The sequence below is a fragment of the Cannabis sativa genome, chromosome 6, assembly GCF_029168945.1.
Source record: "Cannabis sativa cultivar Pink pepper isolate KNU-18-1 chromosome 6, ASM2916894v1, whole genome shotgun sequence".
NCBI lineage: Eukaryota > Viridiplantae > Streptophyta > Magnoliopsida > Rosales > Cannabaceae > Cannabis > Cannabis sativa.
In genome coordinates, this window is record NC_083606.1 from 10,789,050 (window position 1) to 10,803,058 (window position 14,009).

The 14,009-nt window shown below is 34.3% G+C and overlaps 1 protein-coding gene across 1 annotated transcript; it reads left to right on the plus strand.

Moving 5' to 3' along the window:
- Positions 1 to 6,012: 6,012 nt before the first annotated feature.
- Positions 6,013 to 6,774, plus strand: LOC115695052 (uncharacterized protein At4g02000-like). The gene has a single exon (XM_030622150.1). The coding sequence runs from the start codon at positions 6,013 to 6,015 to the stop codon at positions 6,772 to 6,774; it is 762 nt and encodes a 253-aa protein (XP_030478010.1).
- Positions 6,775 to 14,009: the final 7,235 nt, after the last annotated feature.

A 14,009-nucleotide genomic window follows, 5' to 3' on the forward strand; every position in this document is an offset into this window, starting at 1 on the left:
AATCACTTTCACATCTGATAATTTTGTATCCTAGGTGGTTTGATGTACTCGACATCCTAAGTTACACTAAAAATACCCTTTTCATTTTGTACCTGCACGTGAAATGAACTTTGTCCCTATTAACACTCATTGTACTATCGTTATCTCGTCTGACACTTCCTTAATTAGATTGTTTGTTGTCAAGAGGGAAAAGAATAACAACAGGAGTATTAGATTGTTTTTATTTTCTATTTTTTTAAATTAAAATCTTCTAAATTATAGAAAAATCTATATATATAAATGAGAAGTATGAGGCGGTGACGTGGCGGTCTAAAAATACTTTAAAGTCATTTTTTTTTTATTTTTCTCCTTAATTCTCTTAATTTTTTAATTAATTAATTAATCTCGTATTTTTTCTAATTTTTTAATACTATTATTAATAATTTTTTTTTTAAAAAAAAATTACATAATATAACATAAAACTATTCACCTTCACGTTTTTATTTTCTAATTTTTTAAATTAAAATCTTTTAAATTATAGAAAAAAATATAATAAATTTAAAAAAAACTCTTGCATATATAACATAATTCTTGGTTTATGAGAAATTATAGGGTGACTTTTTTTTAAAGTTTTTTTTTTTCTCTTCTCTGCCAAAGTTAACAATTTATTCTTAATTTAAACTAGATAATTTTATTTTTTCTGCGCAAAAAATATCTGTAACTAAAGTAAAATCCCTAATATCCTAATTGCAATTCCACTGCGCATAAGAATTTCACGATGAACTCAACTCCCCTAGTACACTTCCTCAACCTTCTTCTTCCCCTTTTAAACTACGCCCCTAAACAACGATTATTCGAGCTCGCCCATAGATTATTTGTCACACACATTACCCAGATGGAGATTTCGGCTGAGGAAGTCTCCGATAGTGATGTTGACTCAATAGAGGTCTCAGTACCAATAACGGAGTGAATGAAAGCACTTTACAAGACATACAGATGTGTTCATGACCTATGAAACACTACAGATGTGTTGGTCAAGAATTCAAACAAGTTATTAGTATTGATTTCCCATATTATTAGTTGTGTTTGTCAAACTGATTAGCCATGTTTGAAAACAAGAAAAAGAATGTAGTAGTCAAAAATCAAGAGAGGTAGATAGGAGAAATATTTCTATGGTAGTAAATTTTGCAGTTGCTGTCAGGATTCCATAATTTTTTTCTTCCCATGTATAGGTATTTAGCTTTCTTGCACCAATTCTCTATACAATTTAGGTCTTAGTCTTAAAACATTTGTTGGTGATGATTATAGGCATATATCAGTTTTGTTGTGACACTTTATTAGTACCCGGTGTTCTTTTTTGTTTTTTGTTTTTTTTTTTTTAATTTTTAAGAAAATGTTACCTGGTGCTTGGGGAGTTACCCTTTTCTTATTAATTATTATATTATATTTCTTCATGATTTTTGAATATGTCTGACACTAATTTTATGAAATTAACAAATTTAAGTGTTACTTGATTATATATATTTAATTTAATAATGAATAGTATTAGATTAATTTGTTATTAATTGTAAATTACTACTCAATTATGTCAAGGAACCTCCTTTAATTCCACCTTTTTTATTTGGTGTGTAATCTGATATGCCAGAAAAGATGTATAAGCCCTTCTAAATTAATTGTACAACGATCCACTTCATCAATGCTCTAACTTAGGGCCAGTTGCTTGTTGTCTTTGTGGGAAAAAACGATTGTAGTCTTGTGAGAAAAAGCATTTGTCGTATCTTGTAAGAAAAAACTACTAAGTGTTTGGTAAATATAATTTTAAAACAGCTGTGAGTTGAAAAAGTTGTATATAAGTATTTGGTAAGCTAAATGATTAAATAGCTGTTAAATATATAATTACTAAAATAGGTATGACATTTGTTATCTAATTTATTTAAATAATTTTATACATATTAATATATTTATAAATATTATTTATTATCTTATAAATTACGGCAATTTTTTTCTTATAATATTTAATTCTTTTAAATATTTATATAATAAAATAATGAATTAGACTTTTACTACTAATACCTTTTTTTTTTTTACTACTACTACTACTACTACTAATAATCATAATAATAAGATGACTGTTGAGTAGTTTTTGATCAGAGAATGATTTTTTTTTATCTGAATAAGGATGAGATTGAAAGAATGTAAGAAGCCCTAAAATTAATTGGTAAATGGAGAATTTTAAAATTAGATGAGGGCAATTGGGTCAAATGAAAAATTCATTAAACTCAAATTTCAAATTCCCTTACTAAAATATAAAAGTTGGTGTGGGCCAACTTTAGCTAAAAGCTATAATTTTAACTTAAATTTTTAAAAAAAGCTATTTTTTTTTTTTTATTTTGCCAAACACTTTTTAAGCAATAACTTTCTCAAAAATCACTTTTAACTTTTTTAAAAGCTACCCCAAACGGGGCTTAATCAGTTTATAGTTCTAAATTATTCGAGCACTAAATTATTCCAAATCAAGTTGATTGTATCATGAATTTTAATTACTTTTGTCATTCTATAAAAAGTTAAAAGTTTTAATTGTATTTGCTGGAGAATATGAGCCTTGTAACATCTTAAGCTCTGCTGTATTACCAATTGTATATAATTGTTATCATTATTGAAAACTTCCTGAACCATAACTACCTGGCACCTTTTTTTGACATTAAAGTTTTTACAAATTACAGATTCGGAATGATGTCTTGGGTAGTTCTAGCTGTAACCTATTGCATTAAGCAGGTAGCGTCTATGAATGGTGCCTATTTATGTCAGTAATTATCTTGATATATGAGAGGTTCTTTTTCAAAAATAAAAAATTATCTTGATAATATATGAGAGGCTATCTTAATATAAAATTCTAATGAGTTGAATTCTTAGAACATCATGAGAGCTGTTATGGGTAAATTTTTACACTAAAACACCTATAATTATAAAAAAAAAAAAAGTTACTATAAAGCTAATAACTTTTATAATTTTGTTTTATCAAAACACTTTTATAATTCTGAGTATTGTTCAAATTGTTGCCCATGTGTGTGTGTAAGATTTATAATACTAGATTTTTTTCTATAATTTAGTTGGAAGATTTGGTTTGTTATAAATATTGTAACCTCTAATGGTTATGTTTCTTTTTCCCATACTTAGATTGTTCTACATGATGAGATTGAAATTGATGAGAATGATCCCGTTGAACTCTTGTTTCTTAATATGGATACTGATAAAAGTAACCAAGGAAAGACAATTTCTTAATATGGTTATGTTTTTTTATAGTTAACTTCAATTATGTTATCTCTTATTTATGATTTTTGAGATGTGGCTTAGTTTTAATCATGTTATGGTTCTACAACTTATCTTGTTCAAAGTCATTATTATATCCCCTGTATATGGGTATGTTTAATATTTATTAATTGTAATAAAAATAATCGTAACTAAAAATGATTGAGAAAGAGTAAACAAGGAATCAAGGATTTTGTTTCCTTCTGCCAATTTTTGTTATACATATGAATGGATGGAGAATGGAAGATGTTGTCGAGTGAATTTCGCAACACCAAAATGTATTACTTAATTAATATAAAAAGAGATTTTTCAGAGAAGTAACAAGTGCGAGTATTCGACCTAGAATGGCGAGTACTCGACTGGGAATGCAAGAACAATCAACAAGGCTGGAAAATATCAATAAGACAAAGAATTATAGTGGTTCAGTCAGATTGTGATCTGCTTAGTCCACTGTAGCAAAGGATTCGTAGGTGCCATTTTCATGGTGGATCACCCCTTTATATACAAAGTAGGTGTCCAATCGGTTACATAAGGATCACATTCATTGTCAATCCATTATTTACATATTGAATTGCAATAATTAAACCCAAACAACGTTAACATTAATAAATGAGTGACAGTTACTAAGTCCATCAACGTATGCGTCTTCCGTATCTGCGAGTAGACTGTTCATGTTCCGTTTGTTGAGCTCGCAAGGTTATTATTACGTTAGGGACTGTCCGAGTCTTTAAGCAATCGCCTCTTGTAGACCTCGCATATCGAGCTGATAGAACCTAGACATGTGAGCCTATAGCGGTTTATCAAGGCTATCGGGTCGTTGGGACCAGATCGCACCATAGAGAGTTGATCTCTATGCTTCCGCAGAAGTATAGGGAGGATACTCGCATATGCCCCGACATATGCGAGTTGGATCCATTCTCTCCTCGCGAATTACGCGATCCGACTTTGGTCGTACTCGCAAGACCTCGTTGGCTCTATCAAATTTCGAGGAACCCCTTATGGACATTTTCAGCTTCTATTGGGAATCTGAACATACGTGTCCTTTAAATGGGAGTCTTGTCTCGAGTTTCTAGGTGAGAGAAATCTCACTATAACAGAAGAACTCTCCTTGAGTCCTTTCCTATTTTATCCCATTATGAAACATCGTCTATGTGTGAGAGCCTGCACTGTTGTCTTTATTATCATGTCATCTCAATATTTCAATGCAATTTTATTAATCTTTTCAAAAGGCAAGTCTTAATTGATACAGATTTTACAAATAGTGTGATATACACGGTATAATATTGCATTCAAAATTTACTTTTAATTTGCAATACTATTATTGACATTAATTGAATACACATTAAAAATAATTTCAAACAATAACTAATAATTTTTTTTCTTCAATTATTTATTGTATTATTTTTTAAATAAAATAGAAAGCATCTAACATAAAACTAATTATACGTGCCTTGCACGTAACTTTCTTTAATCTAGTCTATATATATATAAAGTATGATGAAGTGATGTGTCAGTCTAAAATTGTTTTATTTAACTCTATTTATTCTCTCCTTAATTTTCTCATTTTTTTATTTGATAAAATTACTTCATTTGTCTTTATTTCTCATCTTTATTTTTTATTTAGTTTAAAATTCTCTATTTTTTCTTAATTTTTCAAACCACATATATAACATTTGGCTTTTATAGTCAAGCTGAAGTATTTATTTTTTAGGTTTGTTAATAAAAAAGTAAAGAAAAAAAAAATGATTGTTGAAAAAAAAACTATACATTTAATCTTGTTGTTATAGTGAGATTTCTCTCACCTAGAAAATCGAGACCAGACCCCTACTTAAAGGACACGTATACTCAGATTTTCCACAGAAAGCTGAGTTGTCCTTGAGGGACTCCTCGAAGTTTTAAACCTCGCTTAAGATATAACCAGCGAGAGGTGGCGAGCATGACCGAAGTCTAATCGCATCCGAAACAAGAGAGTAGATCGCATATATCGAATATATGCGAGCATCCTCCCCTTGTCCTTATGTAAACCAGGAGAACGATTCTCTGTAAATACGAGTTGGTCTTAAGAACCCTGCAGCCTTTATAATGTAATATAGACTCGCATGTCTAGGTTCTATCAGCTCGACATACGATGTCTACAAGAAGCGACTACCTAAGGACGCAGACATCCTAAACATAATGATAACCCTGCGAGCTTAATATCGGAATATGAACAGTCAACTCGCAGATTCGGAAGACACATACGTTGATGAACTTAGTAACTGTCATTCATTTATTAATGTTAACGTTGCTTAGTTTAATTATTGTAATTCAATGTGTAAAAATGGATTAACAATGAATGCAATCCTTGTACAACTGATCGGACACCTGCTTTGTATATAAAGGGGTGATCCACCGTGAAATGGCACCTACAAATCTCCTGCTACAGTGGACTAAGCAGACCATAATCTGACTGAACCACTATAATTTCTCTGTCTCATTGTTATTTTCCAGTTTTTGGTTAACTATTTCTCATTCCCAGTTGAGTACTCGCCATTCTAGGTTGAATACTCGCACTTGTCTTTTCACGTAAATTGCTTCTTGTCACTAATAATATCATATAATTTGGTGTTGCGAAATTCACTCGACAACACTTGTCTTTTGACATGTCTTTTATGTGAAATTTGAGTTGTTGAGTGGCGAGTTCAGTGCTGAGTGTTTGGTGTAACGGCTTCTAGCAGTTGGATGATGGAGGATTTGGGTAATAGGTGGGCAGATCTGAACGTTGACGATGAAGAAGATGCAGGTTTCATGTTTGATCAGGTGGAAGGATTGATGGATGACTTTGATGCTCGATGGTGTTTAGTGGGGAGACTATTGTCGGATAAATTGATAGATTTTGATTCAGTCCGAAACATAATGGGATCTCTTTGGCGTCCAGGAAATGGCATGTACGTTAAGGAGTTAGAGACCAACAAATACCTGTTTCAGTTCTTTCACGAAGTTGATATCAATAGGGCCCTTGAAGGCACACCATGGACATTCAACAAGATACCTTTGATCATTAAAAGGCTTAGGGAAGGTGATAATCCCAGGTTATGTGTTTTGAATACTATGGAGATATGGGTCCAGGTTTATGATTTACAAGTGGGGTTTAAGAGTGAACATGTTTTAAGGGTTGTTGGGGCTTACATAGGAAAATTTGTTTCTTTCTGTCCAAAGAATTTTACTAGGATATGGAGATTTTATTTTCGTGTCCGGGTGTTAATACATATTGATCGATCTCTTAAAAGGAGAATGAAGATATACAAGAGCAACGAAGAGTGGTACTGGGCAAATTTTAAGTATGAACGGGTGCCTAGGTTTTGCTTTATCTGTGGAGTTATAGGCCACTCGGAGAAGTTCTGCCATAGATTGTTTGAGGAATCGCTAGATTCCATAGTCAAGTCGTACGGATTGTTTATGAAGGCCCCTGATCGTAAACAACATCGACAAATCGGTGCAAGGTGACTTCGAGATAGCACGGGGCAGCCTATGGAAGGTTCTTTTGATGGTTCATCGCCGGCCACTACACACCAGAAAAGTGCTCGAGCAAGTCCAAGAATCATGGAGGTTGATTTTGGGGATAACACAATTCATGGGGGCAGGGATTTCAGAGGTAAAGGAGGATATGGGTTGGATAAAAATCAGGGAGAGAATGGTGGGATTGATATTAATGAGCCTATATCAGGAAGCAAGTTTAAATTTCAAAAATAAGGGTTAGTCATATATGATTTGAAAAGAAGGCGTGTGGAGGAGGAGAGTAATGCGGGCTAGCTAAAGGAATTAGAATTGGGCCAAAGAGAGGAGAAGGAGGTAATGGGCCAGTCTAATATAGGGGTAAGAGGAGGGGAGGTTATTAACCCATTAAATTGGGCTGGAGGTGAGATAGATGTGGATATGGACTCAAAAGGAGAGCACGTAGAGGCTTAAAAGAATCAGGTGGGAGAAATGGAAAAATCAAATGGTAAAAATGGTATTTTTCAAAAAACTTGTTATTGGCGGGTTCTCATGTTGGGGCCCATCGAGAGTTATGAGTTTGTTAAGTTGGAATTGTTGTGGGATTGGGAACCCCCGAGTTGTTCAATTCCTTAAAAAAAATAGTTTTTCAAAAGAGACCTAATTTAATTTTTTTGTGTGAGATAATTTGTAAGAAAGACAAAGTTGAATGTGTTAGAGCTTTATTGGGCTATGATGAAAGTTTTGTTGTAGAAGCCCGTGGTCATAGTGGGGGACTTCCAATGTTGTGGAAAATAAAGATGATGGCGAAATTCTCAACTTTAGTAATAACCACATTGATTTTGAGTTGAAGATAGAAGGCCATCCTTTATTTCGTGCGACTGGCTTTTATGGTGAACCTCAGAGGAGTTTGTGTGGTAATTCTTGGAGACTTATTAGACAATTAACTGGGGAATCGACTCTTCCTTGGTGCTTAATGGGAGACATGAATAATGTCCTTCATCTTAGTGACAAAAGAGGCGGTCGACCTTATCCAGGCTCCTTAATTCAGGGTTTCAAGATGTGGTTTCATAATGCAATCTTATTGATACGGAGTTGGTGGGCTATCCTTTTACTTGGGAGAAGGGGAGGGGTACGGAGGCATGGTTAGAGGTTTGGTTGGATAGAGCTCTTATCAACACGATTGGAATAATCTTTTTCTGGATGCAAGGTTAGAAAATTTAGAAATTTCTGCTTCAGATCATTGTCCCATTTGGTTGAATCTTAATCTATTTAAAAAGGTGGTTAGTATGAAGAAATTTTGGTTTGAAAATGCTTGGGTGCGTGAGCCTATGCGCCGTCAGATTGTGCATGATAATTGGGATGTTCATGAGTTGAATTCCTTGAGCTCAAAAATCAAATGTTGTAGTACTGCTCTAGCCGAATGGGAGAAGGATATTACAGGTAATTTCAAGCAGAGAATAAGCAGTTGTAATAAATTCAAGAAGCTTTTGAAGAATAGAAGGGATGTTGATTCGGTTAACAGATATAAGGAGGCTCAAAACCGTTTATTTGAAGTCCTGGCTCAAAATGAGGTTTTTTTGGAAACAGCGATCCAAAGAAATGTGGTTGCAATTAGGTGACTAAAACAAAACACTGAGTACTTCCATGCTTGTGCAAGTACTTGGCAGAAAACAATCAGTTTTTGTCTCTAAAAAATAGAAGTGGGATTTGGGTGGATTGGGATAATGGTTTACCTGGTGTTGTAGAAGAATATTTTAGAGAGTTGTTTACTGCTTCAGAAATTGATTGGGGAAGGGTCACGGCTTGTGTGCATAGTCGGGTGTCGACCATTATGAATGAGACTCTTACAACTCCGATTGAAGCTAAGAAGGTTCGGAAAGCTCTCTTCCAAATGCATCTTGATAAATCTCCTGGTCTTGATGTCTATAATCCTGGTTTTTATCAGAAATTCTAGGATATTGTAAGCAAGGATATCATTCGGTTAGTTCAACATTTCTTTACTTTTGGTGAATTGCATGATCATTTAAAGGAAACGATGTTGGGTTTTATGCCCTAAATAAAACTCCATTTCAATGTAATCCATTTTATTCAACATCAATAAAGAAACAGAAGTATTTTTCATTCATTTGTGTATGTTTTGGTTCATCTTATCAATTGCTTGTCTATTTGATTTATAAATTCATCTGAAACCCTTTTCACATACTTGATCCTGTTTATTGTGTTATCAACACATTGGAAAGTAAACATGACCATGTGAATAAAGATTCCTAGATTTATCAGACACAGGGTTTTACTGATATGATAATCTACAACAGAGTTTACTCGCATTTGGTATAATGCTATGTTCTTTCCAGAGCATTGGTTAAAGTAAAGCTCAGGTTGGGTGCATAGTGTATGCATCGGAAGGGACCGATATTGAACTTTGACATAGATTTATCAAACTTACCGTAATATTTATTCAAGTCAATATCGCCTAGTTGATCCTAGATCAAATGATCTTAATCCTGATATGATTAGGCTCAATCTCAAGAGTGTTATTCGCGTTCTTTGATTTGTTAGTTAAGCCTACTTTTGGGTCAGGGTGATACGTACATTTTGGGAACACGGTAGTGCAATTGAGTGGGAGCGCTAACATAAATATGGAATCTATAGCTTCTATCTGGCGAATAGAAAGTAAAGGATGATTTCCTTCGAGCTTGACCAAACAAAAATAAATGGTGGAGTACTCATTTCACATAGCTGAAATATCATTTATACGGGGTTAAGTGTTTTAAGGATAAAATACACTGTAGGGTGTTATGGTAATCTAATCCCTTTACAGTGTAGATCATTCATATAGATGATCATTGATCAAATTAGGATTATAACAATGGATAACTAATGACGTATCTTGTTGCTATAATTTATAAACACTACGCAAGTATACGCAATCAAGTAGTAAATCTCACACAGGTGAGGTAGATCCCACAGGGAATTGGATTAAATACCACTAAACTATACTTATAATTCTATTTGGCAGATCAAAAGTAATTATGATTTAAAAACAGTAAAGTATGAAAGTAATTCAGAAAACTTAATAACACAATTGAAAGTTGAGCAAGATGAGATAATAGGGAGGAGAATCCTGTTGTTGTTTACCCAAATCGTTAATGCTTAATTACTAACCTATTCTTGAAGTGAATGACAGATTATGAAATAACCTAGCTCCTTTCAGATCTTCTAGATTCTAAATCACATGTTATCTAATTAAAACCTTAATTAAACTAACATGAAATCAGCATTAAGTAATAATCTACTCGTCACATAAGTCATGTGAATACTTTCGTTTCACATAGAACATCGATTATCTCAATTTTAGCATTCTCAATTCTCACTTTTCAGATTTCGAATTGAGATCATAGAGCATGCACAAGGTGATCAATCTTAAACATGAAATTAAGAACAAATTAAGATAATTTCACACACAAGAATTGAGGAATGGTAATTAAACATTAACTAGGCAAAACATTAAACAACAATCATCATCCTCCCTAAATGGGAAATTTAGTTCAGAAACAAATCCATAACCATTCCTAAAGCAATATTCAACATAAATAAATTAAAGAGGAATAGAGAAAGAAACTGTTGGTGGATGAATCTGGATCTTCACTTTGATTTCCTTTGCTCTTCTTGCCTCTTTCTGCTGTGTTTTAGGGTTCCAAATCGCTTCCCTTGACTTCCAATCGCAGTTTTCTATTTATATCTAACTTTTAGGGTTCGTCGGACAAAAATACCCATGACCGTACGGACGGTCGCCGCGGCCAAAAGTGGTCTCGCCGCGGCCAAAAGTGCATCAAAAAACTACGTTTCTGCCCAGACTTTCTAGCCGCGGCCATGGAATTCTCGCCGCGGCGAGATGGAATTTTCAGCTTCGACATCTTTTAGTAAAATGGGCATAACTTTCTCATACGAACTCCAAATGGGCTGATTCAAGATGCGTTGGAAAGATAAGAAAGAGATCTAAAACTTTTATGTTTTGACTGTTTCCAAAATATGATCAGAACATAGTCGAATTTAGGCTTGAAGTTTCAGCTTTATTCTCTTTCAAAATTTTCTCTATTTTATAGATCACTGTTTTCCGAAATTTGTCCAATTTATACATTCCAAGTGTTGAAACCTGAAACCAAAGAAAACAAGCGTAATTCTATTCCAAAAACAATAATAAAGAAGAAAAATAACTATAAAATGTGATCCAAAACTTAGGCTAAAAATAGCCTAACAAATTCCCCCAAACTGAATCTTTACTCGCCCCCGAGTAAAGCTAAAACTCAACTAAACTAAAGAAAAAAAAAACAATGCAATAGATAACTAAACCTTCCAATGATTGAACTACCACTACCACCTGCACAACTTCAAGCAAATCAATAACCAGAATTTCAACTCAATAACTCTAAGAACTAACTTGGATGTACAATTTAGAAGTATTTGACGTTCATATCACAACCATTCTACACTTCCCGACATTCCACTAACACATGATCAATAAGTTTGGATGACATACCTCTCTCCACTAATGTTGACAAATTTTTCTTTGGAATCAATAGGTCTTTTTCGGTTATCACAACGTGGCTTAGGTATATGGGTAGGTGAGAAGTCATTTAGGTTACATTATACCATAAGCACAATTATACCAAACAAGCACCCACACTTATCCATTTTTTCTTTTTCATATATCCCAAAGAAGATAGTAAGAGATTGCATATTTTTTCCTATGTGCCTACCTCATATTTTTATATTTATTTTCAAGAAGACATTATCACATATTTTCTTTTTTTCTTCTTCTTCTATTTTTTTTTTTTTTCAATAGAGGCACAACACACAATACTTTATCATATATTTTTTTTTTTCAATCTCTTACTAATACATTTTATTTCCCCACTTGCAACAATTTATCCCCCCAAACTTGCTTAAAGGCTCATGGCATAATAAGGTATGTTTAGAGTGAAAAGAGTTAAGGATAATGAGGTTAGCTTAGGTAAGTGGTGAAATTTTTTGGAAATAGGCTAAGGCTCAACTTTGGGTATACTAGGATAAAACATTTTAGGTAGGCTTGAAAGGCTCAATCGATCCAAAGAAAACTTGCCTAAATCACTTTCCAAACAAAAATCAACAAGAATTTCGCTTCAAGAGAGTATGTCAAACAAATTCTATTCCATGTCAAGCCAACATTCCACAATCCAAATAGAACACAAGTGATATGCGTCAAAAACAAATGTTTTACATCTAAATGAACAACCTTCTAATACACATCCAACTTAATTCAAAGAGTTATGACTCAAGCACACGGTTAAGATTTCAATCCATTACACAAGTGAATAACAGTAAGTCAATCAATATTCCAAAATTTCGCTATCAACACATGACACTAACAAAAACAAAAACTAAACTAAAAAAACGAAAACATAAACTGAAAAACTGAAAAAAAAAAAAATTAAATCTCTCCCCCCAAACTAAAGATGCACATTGTCCCCAATGTGTTAAAATAAAATTGTGGTTGAGAGAAACTTACCTGAGCCCCATCAGAAGGGATCAAGTCCACCCTTTGCATCCAAAAGAGCCCTCGTACTAAATGAAGAAAATTTACCACTAATAGTGTTGATTTCAGAGTTTTGCACAAGAGTAAGCTCACATTCAAAACTACCACACATCAATCTTTTCCAACGACGCTGAATCGTTCGAAGTCGCTCTTTAGGATTTTCTTTCTTCTTATCAGCTTTAACAATAGAACCCTTCACCATCTCAATCTTGCAACAGGTAGGAATGTCAGTTGGGGCAAAAACATTAAAATTGACCTCTTCATCTTGCACTCGCAACTTTAACTCCCCCTTTTGAACATCTATTAATGCTCGACCCGTGGCTAAGAATGGTCTTCCCAAAATAATGGGAATAGTTGAATCTTCCTCCATATCAAGAATTAAGAAATCAGCAGGGAAGATAAACTTACCAACCTTCACCAGTACATCTTCAATTATCCCACGAGGATGAGTCAAAGAACGATCTGCCAGTTGTAGAGTCACTGTTGTAGGCTTTGCTTTTCCTAGCTGCAATCTTTTAAACACTGACAAAGGCATTAAGTTTATACTGGCTCCCAAATCACATAGTGCATTTATTCCTTCAATTTTACCAATAGTACAAGGAATAGTGAAGCTCCCTGGATCTCTGAGTTTTGGAGGGAGTTTCTTCTGTAGAATAGCGCTACACTCTTCAGTTAGTGCCACTGTCTCGAATTCTTCCAACTTCCTTTTCTTAGCCAAAATTTCTCTCATGAACTTCAGGTAAGTTGGCATTTGCTCCAAAGCCTCCGCAAAAGGAATGTTGATATGTAGTCTTTTAAAGACCTCTAGAAATTTTGAGAACTGCTTGTCTAGATTGGTCTTTCGGAGTCTCTGAGGATAAGGTATCTTCACATGATGATCGATACCGGCGGTGGAGACTGTTGTGGTGGTGCAGGGCTATCAGTAGCCTTCTTTTCCTTTGGTGCCTGTGTCTGTGCCTGTTGATCCTGAACCCCATCTTCAACTGGTTGCTTGCCACTAGGTCCTTCATAACTCTTTCCACTCCTCAAGGAAATTGCTTTACATTGCTCTTTTCCTTTTGCCTCACTAGTGCTAGGTGAATTTTCTTGAGCTTGTTTTGCCACTTGAGTAGCCAATTGTTCCATCTGAGTTTCTAGAGTTTTAATAGAGGCTCTAGTCTCCATCATGAATTGGAGCAATAAATCAGCTTGGATATTGGAGCCTCCACTAGGACTTTGTTGTTGGTTTTGTTGGGGCTGATTTCTCTGCTGGTAGAACCCCTGTTGGTTGTGCCCATAATTATTATTTTGGGAGTAGTTCCCAATGGCTTTTGCTTGATCCATTGGAAAATTATCCACATCTACTTGACAATCTGAAAAGTGATGGTTGCCTCCACATATCTCACAAATAACCTGGGCTTGTTTAGCTTGCCCTGCAATCAGCTTTGTCAAGGCCTCAACCTGAGCTGTCAACTTTATGATGGCATCAACCTCTAGCACACCAGCTACTTTCTTAGTTTGACTCCTTTCAGTTGGCCACTGCTGATTGTTTAGAGCCATCTCCTCCAATAGATCATAAGCCTCATTAGCACTCTTTCTCATAAGAGCTCCACCAGCTGCTGCATCTATCAGAGTTCTAGTGTTACCAACTAACCCGTTGTAGAAATTGTGAACCAGCATCCACTTCTCT

Bases quoted from the DNA above. Each gene is read 5' to 3' on its own strand.
- LOC115695052 (XM_030622150.1), top strand. From the start codon at position 6,013: ATGGAGGATTTGGGTAATAGGTGGGCAGATCTGAACGTTGACGATGAA.